Source organism: Candoia aspera, chromosome 2 (genome assembly GCF_035149785.1).
Source record: "Candoia aspera isolate rCanAsp1 chromosome 2, rCanAsp1.hap2, whole genome shotgun sequence".
NCBI classification, from domain to species: domain Eukaryota; kingdom Metazoa; phylum Chordata; class Lepidosauria; order Squamata; family Boidae; genus Candoia; species Candoia aspera.
In genome coordinates this window covers 90851123-90863839 of record NC_086154.1, presented here as the reverse complement: position 1 = coordinate 90863839, position 12717 = coordinate 90851123, and the positions used below count along the sequence as shown (strand labels likewise).

Genomic DNA, 12717 nt, shown 5'->3' with positions numbered 1-12717 from the left:
AACTGTTGCTTCCTAGTCATTGTGCAAATTCTTCAGTAAGCAGAAGAGATGACCTGGGTAAACCTATCTTATTAAGGTTATTAATTATCCTCAATTTCTTTTGGTCTACACAGTCAAAAGCCTTGATATAATCAATAAAGCAAAGCTTTTACATATTTTGGAGCTAACTTTGCCCTTTCCACTATCCTCTGGATGTTAGTAACATGATCTTGGGTGCCTCTGCCTTCTGAATCTAACTTAGATATCTGGCACTTCCTGTCCATGTATTGTTGAAGACTGGCTTGTGAAATCTTAAGTGTCTCTTATTAGCAATGTGAGATAAGTGCAATTGTGTAGTAGTTTGGGCATTCTTTAGCAGTGCTTGTTTGGTTTTTGGAATATAAATTGATCTTTTCCAGTCCCTTGGCTACTGCTGTATTTTCCATATCTGTATATTAACAAGTAGAACTAAAACTCCATTGTTTCAGAAGGTTTTAAACAGTATCTCTTTTATTTCATCAAAGCCTGCTGCTTTGTTTTAGCAACAGGGCCCATTTAACTTCATTTGCTAGAACGTCTGGCTTAGTTCAATGATCAAGTATGTGTCAGCAAACTTTGGAATTTTTTTGTATAGTGCTACTGTATATTCTTGCAATTTTTTCTTTATATTTTCTTTTCCAGTAGAATTTTGTCTTTTATCATGCTTCATTAAAGGTATAGCTGGATTTCATTATGGTGCGCATAATTTTAGGTTTGTTTTACCTCAGAAGCATTATTCCTGTTGTTTATGTTTTATTTTTATTTTTTAAAAAAAATAGTCACCTTAATCAACTTTTCTAGTGGTTAAAAGGTAGATAACAATAATCATGACTACTGTTCCACTATTTGGGGCTCAGTTTTGGCTTTTCTTTTTTAGATTGCCTGCAAGAAAACCCACACTTGGTGTGTAACTCTTTACTGCATGTTTGTGCCTACAGTATTTGTAATAAGTTAAGCTTTTAAAAAGTGCCTTTACTTAACTCTTACATGAAATTGAATCATGCTTAAAGCGACTCTTCACAAAATCAGCCTATTGCTATGGCACTTGGTAACTTTACAAACCGGGATTCACAATTAACACTGAGCTTTTAACAATGAAGAGAAAGTGGTTCTGAGGCCAGTATAGTATGGGATGACTTAAAGCTTTATATGGAGATCAGTGCTAAGTTGCCTATGCTCATTACAAGATGCAGGTCACCAAGGACATAAAATAATATTTCAGTCCAGGAATACTTAAGTATCATCCATCCATCCTTGTCACTGCTGGAAAGCCATGTTGCTGACTAATAACAAACTATCTGCTCCAAAGCAGAACAAGGTGCCAGTGTACTGAGTAAAGCAGCTGGCATTCTGCTAACAGCAAGGTAGTCCAAAGGTGTCAGATGTGACTTGATGAAACCAGTGATGGTTTGAATGAGAGTTCTTTTGCATGGTACAAAATTCTGGCTTCCTGCACCTTCCTTAGTTCTTGCCTTTGGCCTCACGATCTCCCTGTGCAGCATTTCCAACCAGGATATGGTAATCTTCCTGTATCACTAATACAGGGAGGAATACTGAGACTTTGTGAGCAGGAGCTCTATCTGTTGGCTTGGACACAGTGTAACTGGCTCTGAGTGAATGACAGAAATGCTTTTGTTTTGGGCAGTCAAGTTCAGGTCCAGCCATACCTGGCAGTTATTTCTTGTGGTGATACCCAGTGTTCACACCTGAATGCTGATTTGGTGAAGCAGGCTGCTTTTTTAAAAATGGGCATCCTGCTCTTTGATAATCCTGACCTGTCTCATTCCTTCAGAGATGACTACTAGCTAGCTGGTCACCCACACTTGGCTGATGGAGATGAGTGAGTGATGTCCCTCAGACGCCGTTTTATCTGAGTCCCATACAACTACTCAGTGACTCATTTGAGATTTTCTAGGCATTGCCTTACATACTGGGAGGCACATTAGGCTCTCTAATCACTGCCTTACCTGAGTTGCAGTTGAATTTAGTCACTACTCTGTTTTGGTGTTGGTTAGTGACTTACTTCTTTGAACAACCACTGCTACCAGTGGTGGGCATAGGTTCAGGAAAGAGCAGCTTCTCCTCCTTGTGACTCCAGCCTATGCATTACTAACAGGGGGAAGTGGGCTAATTGGGGTCAGCAATCAGCACCATCACTTCCTCTGTTTGCACTTGGGGATGAACCTTCCTTCAGCACTGGGCCTTCCTCAGCTTTATCCAATATATCTCCTAGTGGCACCACTGCTACTAAGAAGGGAGAAGTAAAATTTCCGCATGACTGTTTCCTTTAATTTGTTTGTTTGTTTGTTTTACAAAATTTGCAGCATTGTTTCATTCTGTGGGCTTTCCTTTTTACTTGACAAAGGAATGCCTGTAAGATATTCCAATGGAGGGTCTTTCTTTTCACTACTCACCAAGACAGTTGATGAATTAAGTATGGGAACAGATGAACCTGAACACAAATAAATTTAATCTTCTTTAGATATTGCTGCTGCTTCTAGCCTTCCCCACAAATCCCAGTTAAAAAAGTATGCAGCAAATAAAGCTGCAAGTCCCATGAGGGATAGGAAGGGGTAAAGACACAGAATTACTGGAAAGTATAGAGTAGCTCATTTTCATTAAATGATTTTTTTTATTTGGTTAAATATAAATATTCATAGTTTCAGACGTAAATTAAAGAATGTGTTGTAGAGGCACTGATTCTGTTTGGAGATCTCTAGAATTAACATACATTTAAGATTATTGAAAGTTTATGTTAACATGGCTATAATTATGAAAAGATTTAGGATTTTTTTTAAAAAAATAATGTAAATACCATCTATTTTGCTATGTGAGTAGAACTGGGGGTTAATACAACACTATGCTGAAGAACATTTTAAAGACTTTGGTGCTGCTTAAAAAAATACCGAAGCAGATGGGCAGCGGTGTCCATATAAGTGGTCAAAACAGGCCAAATGGCACATACATGTGAAGAGACAGGATGCCAGTTATGACATCATGACTTATTCTTGCCTGTTTCGATCCACATATATACCACCACCGCCACTACCACCTTGGACATTGCTGCAAGTAGGTACAGGTTCAGGGCATAACAGCATGTGAACTGAATGTATATAAGTGATATGTGAAGTGGGTATATGGGGATGGAAAACTTGATCAATGAAGTAGACCTTCATTGGTTAGAGAGGACAGAATAGATAGTGGGATTACAAAGGAAGGATATCAATTTTAGAGGAGGATTATGGAATGGCATTTAATGTTTTATGGAAAAAGTTAATCCTAGGTTGACTTGCCCCCCAAATGTGGGGCCAAATCTCCTTGCAGTACTTGTGCACAGCTTTTCTTTTTGAAAAGAAAGCTGAATTTTGTGCTTGCTTTAATTTCTTAATATTAGTTGAGAGTTAAAAAAGTTTCTCATACTATGACAGTAGTTTGTGTGGGCTCCCATTGGCTGTGCTAGCTGGGAATTTTGGGAATTGTAGCACCACAAAGAAGATACTTTGGTGGGGGAAACTGAAATGAGAAAAGGTACAAAATAGCTAAGAATTCTAAAGCTTGGTATCTTAGAATTGCTGCAAGTTTGGAATGGCATTCCAAATGCTACCATTTCTAATGGCTGACATAAGTGATTCTCGTAAAAGTAGTAATTAAATTTCACTGAGTTAAGAATGGATAGGCCTAATATAAATTTAACCAATGAAATTCCTACCTGATATAATTAAATTTATATAATAACCACTCTGATTCTGTCTTGCCTTCTTTTTCATTTCCATTGCTTTGCCTATGTTTTCTGAAAACTAAAAAAATCAGTTAAATTTAGACAATCTGCATCCTTTTCCTAGGGAGGGAGAAGAATCTCACCTTAATTTTTGCTCTAGAAATTTTAGGACAGAAGAAGATCTAGTGCTATACCAAATAACATGATTTTATAATATTATTGTGACTATTTTTAAAAAAACTTTTGTGGGATAAGCTGTTTGCTTAATAGGACAGAATTCACATGTGACAGTACTTTAAAAAGTCAGGACAGAAATATGGGCCAAGTGGAAGAAAGGTGGATTAAAGTTAGCTGCAACCCATCTTTTTGGCCACGTTCCATATATGCATTCACCAATTATGAGAATTTTGCTTATATCTTTATAGTATTAGGTCAATGTAAATTGCAAAATGTTAATATTGATTTTCTTTTTTAATTTATTTATCTTAAGTTTTACAGAAAGAAATAGGAAAAAAAATTAAAAATAGGAAAAGAAATACATGAAAAACTACAAAAACTATAGCTTCCCAACTTAACCAGAGGGGGAAACCATTTATATATGTCACATATTAATCAAATGTCAAACAGATTTCTAAATATTCCTTAGCGGAATTTTTTAAAAAAAAAAATCGATTCTCTAACATTGTAGTCATTTTTTGATTAGTAGATAAAATTAAAAAGTTAAAGTTAAAACAGATCTCAGGTATATCCACCAAATGTTAATTTGATATGAAACATAGGTTAATAAGTCTGGTGTACTAACTATTAAGCTTCCAGCTCTCTCTCTCTCTCTCTGTGTATAAATAAATAATCTTTATCAGCTAAATGTTTTGCTTTGTTTTTAAGTATCTGCTTTTTTGTTTTTTATATCCACCTTTTGTGTTTTATGGGCATGAATTTTGAATAGCTTTCAAAAACTAAGTAATATGGGAACTAGGAACTAATGGCATGCTTAATGTAGTTTGAATACAGGCTAATATTTATATTTAATGTGAAACTAGAGTGGTTGCTTTACCTATAGGTTAACCTCTGACCCTGGTTTAAAGACTGAAGAAAATCATCCTGGTGAAGCTGAAGATATATCCAAGTGCAAGAAGAAAGCCAAAAAGAACACTTATCCTGTAACATATATATCTTCGAAGCAAAACCTTGAAACTCAATGCACTCAACAATGAATATTTTTTCACTTATGGAGGACCTTTCAAATGTATCTGAAGTAGTCTACCCCAAGCTGGAGTGCTCCAGATGTGTGGACCACAACTCTCATCATCTCCAGTCAGTATTACCTGGGCATGATACAAGTTCTGGTCCAATTCACGTACAGGATTCCAGACTGGGGAAAGCTGTTGCAGAATAATGAGTGGGACAAATAAATGATTTTAATGACATCAGCAAAACATAATGCCTGAACAATTTATTTGAAGCTGTTGCTTCAGTTGTGAGAATTGTGTAACATATTTTGAAAGCTGCAAATTTGTAAGGAAAAAAAAAGTATGCCTACCAGCAGTATATTCATGCTAATATACAGTCCACTCTTGTCTGTGTGATACCCAAGTGAACATGTAAGGCTAGAAATAAATAAATGGTTGTAATAGAAATTGGAATGTAACATAACAGTATTTTTGCTTCTCTAATATGTATTATTTCAAATTTTATCAACATTTCAAGTGAAATAAAATTTTCAAATTACTTTATTCAATTGTAATACTTAATAAATATTAAATAAGTTGTCAGAAGTGAAATACATTACATCCTTCTGTTGTTTCTCTCTTAGCAAAATTGTAGCTGACTGCGAAAAAGAGAATCCATACGCCATTATCTCAAGTTGAAATATATTGAATTTGACAACTATTTGAATCGTATAAATGTTTGAAGAAATAATTCTCTTTGAATGAAAGTTTGTTGAAGTGATGCTGCAAAGCTGGGCTCTACTTCTAAAGTCAGAGTGGAGCATCTGCCCTGCCTTACACAGATAAGATGCAAGGGCTGAGACTGACAAGGCAGGAACCAACAATTTCCCAGGCGAGAGAGAGTTGTATAAACATAACCTAGATGTCTCTTTGGGACATTAAAGGGCCAGCCAAGCATCTGTTAACTTGGAAGGGCAGGAGAAAAAAGCCTACAGATTCTAACTTAGCTGAGTTGTCTCAAATTTTATGCCAAGTAATGCCAAGTGCTGAATAAAGAAGGGACTGGGTGTCTGGAGAGCTGTGATTTCCTTCCAGGTCGTCATGTGGTTTTTGTATACATTACTCTTACCAAATTGAGATAGACAATCAAGGTGGAGCAGCCATACCTCTTTGCTTTATGGAGGTAAAAAGCATCACTTCTACAAGGCAAAGGTGCTCCATAATGAAATTAGAGTGTAATCAGGGATATCCATGTGATGGAAACAATGGTGCACACATAGAAAGAGATGGGATTTGATTGCACCTAGTCACACCACCATCTGGACTTTTTGACATCCCCCCCTCCCAAGTTATACATATTATAATACATATAATATGTAACGCAATGCAGTTTTGGAATTCAATTTTTACACTGGGCTTTTGTACCTGTAGATCTATTGACCACTAGGAGCAATAGATGTAGTTATTCAGTGAAGGGCTTCTGGGGATTTATCTCTCTTCCTTGTTTAAGACAGTGGTCTCCAAAGTGAGATACACATACCTGAAAAGGTCTGCAAGACAATCCACTGGAGTATCAGAAGAAAATAGAGTATTAGAATGTCTATATATTTATTTTTAAGAATAGGAAATTATGCTATAGTAATACTTAATACAGAATAGTAATATATATATATATATATGTGTGTGTGTGTGTGTATTGGGGAATAATGGTAAGATGTTGCACCACCACTTTAGCAAAGATAAAAATGCAGCCCCTGGAGAAGATGCTGTAAAGAAGGGAACCAGGATCATAAGTTGCCAATCCCTGATTAAAACTGAATGTATGAACTCTTCTAAGGATAAAGCAATGCACTGTTTTTGCATTGTGCTCTTATTGTCAGTTTATCTTATAACCATTTACATCTGTCTGCAAATCTTTAGACAGTATGGTTGAGGAGTAAAATTTTAGTTATTCGATTTTTAAAAAAAATATTCTGGGATTTTTTTTAGAAAATTCCCAGTTACACAATTTGCTATGAAGTTTAACAGTGTAGCTTCCCTGAACCCGATGTACACTTCTCTGAGTTGACATTCATTTTCAACTCTTTTCCTTAAATAGGCATGATGGCACGCCTGGTTCTGATCCTCTGTTAGCACAACTTCCCAAAAATTATGGATGCCGAGTCACAGATTTTCTCCTTTCTGGGACAGGAGACTTAATTAGATTTTATTGAAATTCCAACATCTTTTGGGTAGAATATTGATTTCAAAACATTGCATTACTGAGATTCTTAGCTGCTTAGATAAATTAGATTGCAGTCCATCTGTAACAGTATAAAAGACTGTTTAAACAACAGCGTGAGCAGAATAATTTGGACAATGCAATAACATGAAGTCTCTAAAATAACATTCTACAAAAAACGTGAGATCTAGTGTATAAATCAAGCATGAGCTATGATGATTACAGAATAATCAGGGTATACATAATATGGGAAACTTTGAACTGCTTGAATTTGGAATTAAGGTGAGAAGCCAAACCATTTAATCCTATTCTGTCATAACAGTCACAGATTGTAAAGTTAGGCAGTGAAGTACTTGGAATATGTATCATCAATACTGTGTTTTTCCCTGTAACCAAAGAAGCACAATCAGTATTCTTCAAATAAGTGGAATCTGAAACAAAATGTAGCGGTGTTCACAAAACTTATCAAGTGGCTTTGTTTTAATTCAGGATATTCTGTTTTCCCTTTCAGCAGTCAGCATTCCATCCTGTTGCATTCTGAACAAGTTTGTTTCTCAATCTAATTTTGTGGCATGTTTATTTTTCCTGCCCATTCATATTCTGGGCAGTTTTTAAAATAAACACTATTTCAAATATAGACTGGTTATATTTAAGTTAAACCCTCGATCCTGGGTCAAGGAAATAAGTTTTGACTGAGATAAGAAAAGGCCCTGTCCTTGGGGGTGGGGTTTCCCCCTTTCTAGGCTTTCCAGGCAAAATCTCACTCATTGCATTTCCCAAAGGATGCTGATACCTCCCTCTTTGGTGGCCTTCATTTGTCTCTACTTGACTATGCATTCATCCTCTGAGAGTAGTAGTATTAACCTCAGAGTGATAACCAAACTCACTCGCTTGATTAAATTTAGGGAAGTTATGTATATCACAACTTTGATATACATTGGAATCTGGGTTGTAGTGGGGCTAGACCTTCCATGATTAACGGGACCTCTGCCCCAGTGCCAGGCCCACAGGGATTCCTACTGGTACTATACCCTTTGCACTTTTCTCTTACCCCACATACTTAACTGAGATGGAAGGAACAGAATTTCCACTGAGTTACCAGTTCCAGATGTCCTGCGGGTCCATTGCCTCTTTCCATATATCTTGTTAATCTAAAACTAGGAATGTAAACTCAGTTGACTGGATAATATGAAGAGAAACCAGCCTTTGAGTGCCCTGGGAATCCAGATCACCCCTGGAATCTACTTAAAGTATAGTTTAAGAAAAATATAAAAAGGGAAAGCAAAAGAATGCCAGTGAGTGTGCACTAGAACACCAAAATAAAATGCTAAACCAGAGTACTAGACTGCCCATTTGAAGTATATAATGAACTTGACATCAAGCTTACTCTATTGGTCTCTAGTTTCTTGAAATAACGGAAAGGTAAGTAACAAATCATACAGGGGATTATGCTATGTTTAATGCTGTTTATTCTGGCTAATGGTGATTGGCAGCCAAGGGACAATAATCCAAAAAGGGAAAGTACATGGAAAAGGAAAGGTCAGTTAATGTTAGCAATCACCAATTGAATGTGAGAAGTAGGATAGAAATGGCTAATATTTCCTTGCCAAAGAAGTATATGAAGTAAAAGAGGTGTTGACTTGATACATGGCTGCTGAACAATTAGAAAATAGAGAGTATTTGCTATTCTGGTCAATTAAATGGAAGATGTCAGGAGTTTTGTAAAAACCGTTCCACCACTGTAAATGTTTCTAACATTCATGTGACATATTAATAAGTTAGATTTTGAGGAGATGCCCACGTGCTGTTTTGGAAACGGAAGCAAGCAAGCAATGTATGCTCTGTATTGTGGGATAAACAGATTTAAGGAGATTGTAGCTGTATTTCATAAGACACCCATGGTTCCCTTAACCATGGTCTACTCAGTTGTCTCTATTTGCATAATACTTAGAACTACGATCTAAATATTTTGATTGGGTTCACAACATATCATGGAACCACAAAGTAACTAATTGCATTTTAGCATTTTTGTTTTGAAGGGTGGGGAAAAATAACCCTTAAGGCCAGATTCAGATGATACATATTACCATGGCAATAGTGAGTTTACTTGAAACAAACCATGGGTACAAACTGTGTTTAAGTATCTTAAGTACAATTTAACCTATAATGTCAGTTCATCCATTATTGAAAACCACAGCTTAACATGTTACAAGACTGTCTTTGCTATCTTTCAAAAGGAGTGTTAATTTCAGTGTAGCCCTAGGTTATATGAAGTCCAATTTGATTGTGGTAACACAGCTTCTCCTGGGTTATTCTTTAATTATAACTAACTCTGTTTCTGAGGGAAGATATAAATGGCAGGGCTGAATTTGTGCAGTAATCCCTGATACCTATTGATTGCATCAGTTCAGGTATGCTGGTGGAAAATTATGTCATTATTGCAACCCCTTAAAGCAATCCATGCAGAATTTTTCCATAGCGCTTGAAAGAAATTGACTATAAAATGGAGCAGTGTTTGGAAGATTTAGCTGAAGCTGTATAGTTTCCATGGAAGAGGAAGCATTTGCTTGTGTGAGCTGGTAACCTATATATCTGTATTGTTAGATACCCGTGTAAGTTATTTCTTTAAAGCAGAAGTTGACTGCCACAGCATGATCTGACAGATTTGCCATTTCCAGATAGAATTATTTTAATGCCTCAAACCATTGTAGAATGTATCTCTGATAGGCCTTGTACGTGCTATAAGGCTGCATGATTTGCTTAGTCTGGAACATGACTTGGGCAGACTTTTCTGGTGCCTGTCATTCTTCTGTCAAGCAAGGCATGCACATCTAAGTATCACTTTCATTTAGTGTAAGAACCTTTGAGGAGAGTGCGCAGACAAAAAGAGGAAGGAAGAAGAACAGTATAAAGAGCACAGCCCAAACCTGCCGTTGCAGCAGCCAAAGTTGCCTTGTGATTCGTTCGTTTTAATCAGGGAGCATTCTATCCCAGTTAGCCATCCTGAATCACGGCTTCCTGTAGGACTTATTAGCAATGACTCCTTGGCACAAAAGTGAAAAGAAGACTGGAGTGGGTATGTATCATGCAGCCTCTTTGAGCATGTCTTTCTCCAGAGGGTGGGTAAAAATGCCAAAATGGCTGAAAACTACTTCTTGAAAAACAGAAGCGAGCAGGTTTTCCTAACTGAGCACCCCCCAGATGCATTGAATTAAAATTCTCAGAATTTCCCTTCAGAATGGCCATTGGTAGCTGAGACTTCTGGAATTGTAGTTCAGAAGGTTCCAGAAAGACTGGGAGAGATGTTTTGTGCTGATTGATAAAAAGTTCAATTATGCATATTTAGAAATAAGGTGGTTTGTAAGCATCCTTCAGTTTGAACTGTTCTTTGAGCCTCACATAGAGCTTTTTGTGGAAATCATTCAGTTGACATTAACTTTCAAATTTAAGCTATCAAAATGAAATGGAAGAGACGGCTACCTTTTTCTGAAGTGTCAGCTTAACCATATAGGCAGGAAATAGCAAACTTTTCTTTAGAAACAAGTTATGTGTATTGCAATAGAGACTTCTTCAAAAAAAAAAACCTACAGTAGTGGCAGTTATTTAGAAAATTTAGTCTACCGTCTACAGTTCTCCTTATTTGCTGTCATTGTTTATACATTTTCCAGTGGTAGTGTAATTAAATTCCATGCCACACTACCAATCTGGCAGCAGCGTTAAGAGGATTTGCATCTGAAAAAGCAGGAAAAGAACACTGCTGTAGGTTGAACATTTTGTTTTGAAACTCAAATCAGTGTCTGCAAAGGATCCAAGTTCCATTCTCCAGCCCTGCTATGTTGAAATTCTAGAGAGTTGCTGCAAGTCAGGGAGCTGATTTTTGAGATAGACCTCCATAAATCAGAGATGGAGAATCATTTCATTTGGATAGGACATGACCATAGTCCACAATGCTACAAATACAAAGGTGGCTTTCCCACAGATAGACCTATAACAATTAGACTTGAAAATAACCAAGGTTATTTCAAAACCTTATTTGGTGGGGAGATATTTTGTGAGCACAGCAATGATATTTTCAAACATTCTATCCTGCAACAGCAAATATATGTATGTACGTATGTATGTATGTATGTATGTATGTATGTATGTATATATATCTCCCTCAAGTTAGGCACATCAGGTACAGGGGCAAGTGTCAGTCTGTGAGTAAAGGATCTCTTGTTCTGTGGGCATTTCAGGCCCACTATCAGGGTTTTTCAATCCATACAAGTTCTTCCCCAGCTCCACTTTATCCCCATGGCTGAGAAAACATGGAGAACCTAAAGCCATTCAAATGTAGCTTCATCCTGGGTAGTCTGGATCTTTATGCCTTACTCGTAGAGAACATGAAGAATGTCACCACAGGAGCCTTGAGAACCACATGCTCATAATAGTGGACCGGATCTTTCAAACTTTCACATACCAAAATAATTTGTTAAGCTATAAGGTAAAGCATTAAGAAAAAGATATTTCATTCTCTGTATGGCAAGGAAACAATGGGGAACTTTTTGTTATGTAGCACTGCTTTGACTTTTGTAAAACCTAAGTTATATAATCCAGCTAAATTCAGTATTTGGGAAAGATCAGTCCTTTTTAGCTCTGGCGAAAAACTAATTGACACTTAAAGCATGTTTGAAAAATGGCCAAGACTGTGCAACTTTAGTTTCTAATCAACCACATATTAGCTGAAAATATTGTACAAACCTTGCCCACATAGTTAGGCTATTGCTCCCTTGGTTATGCAAATCAGAAAAAGAGATGATGATGAAACAGTCATTTCTTCCAAAGAAGCAATGGTTCATTTAATGAAAGGTAATTGAGTTGTGTGAACACAGTTTTAGTCTCTCATCCCTATCAGCATCTCTGACTTCAGGAACTCAGAACATGATGATGAAGCAATGATGGATCAGAAGTAAACACCACAAACGGAAGTTGTGAGATCTTTGCTGCAGCCTAGGGTGGCACTGAGAAGTTTCTAGCCTCTGATGGCTTTTCTTAAGCCTTGTCTAGTGGTCCCTGCTCCTGATTCCTAGGCAGTCAATTATCTGAACAGTCAAGAAGAGGGTTCAGCTCATAAGGAAGGCCACCTGTTCAGCAAGGAAATTTATGTTGCTTCTTCACCAACCTTTTTCAGCACATCGCTAACTAAGTGCCTGGGCTAGGGCTGAATTTTGAAAGGAATGACTCAGGAGACTACAGCACTTAATATATGATGCCCCTTTTGTGGATTGAATCCTTGCTTTTGAGTAAGCAAATGGATCAATACTAAGCAAGGTTTCAAGACATACAGTAATATGTGGCAGGAACCATTCTGTTTGGCTATATTGAATCTTTTTTTTTTTGTATTCAAATAAAATTGTTCAGTAGCATAGAATGCAACACACTTTATTTAGTTCAATCAATAGTGTAGATCCGAAATGTCCAATATAGTTGATTTCAGTTGATTCTTCCTGCACTTTTCCTTCCAGTATTTACTCCTGTACCATTTCCAAAAGCTCCTTGCTGAGAAGAAGAATTGCACAGAGCTCCTATTTCCCTGGATACAGCCAGACATA

The 12717-nt window shown here is 36.9% G+C and overlaps 2 protein-coding genes across 3 annotated transcripts in view; both read left to right on the top strand.

Moving 5' to 3' along the window:
- Positions 1-5397, top strand: part of SPDL1 (spindle apparatus coiled-coil protein 1) — a 33140-nt gene extending 27743 nt beyond the window's left edge. For both annotated transcript variants that reach the window (XM_063292447.1, XM_063292445.1), the window contains exon 12: positions 4797-5397. In XM_063292447.1, the coding sequence (XP_063148517.1) occupies positions 4797-4950 (154 nt within the window). In that variant the 3' untranslated portion in view covers positions 4951-5397. The remainder of the gene's footprint in view (positions 1-4796) is intronic.
- Positions 5398-10026: 4629 nt separating this feature from the next.
- Positions 10027-12717, top strand: part of DOCK2 (dedicator of cytokinesis 2) — a 289582-nt gene continuing 286891 nt past the window's right edge. Inside the window, exon 1 of the mRNA XM_063292441.1 lies at positions 10027-10202. Coding sequence (XP_063148511.1) covers positions 10163-10202 — 40 coding nt within the window. The 5' untranslated portion in view covers positions 10027-10162. The remainder of the gene's footprint in view (positions 10203-12717) is intronic.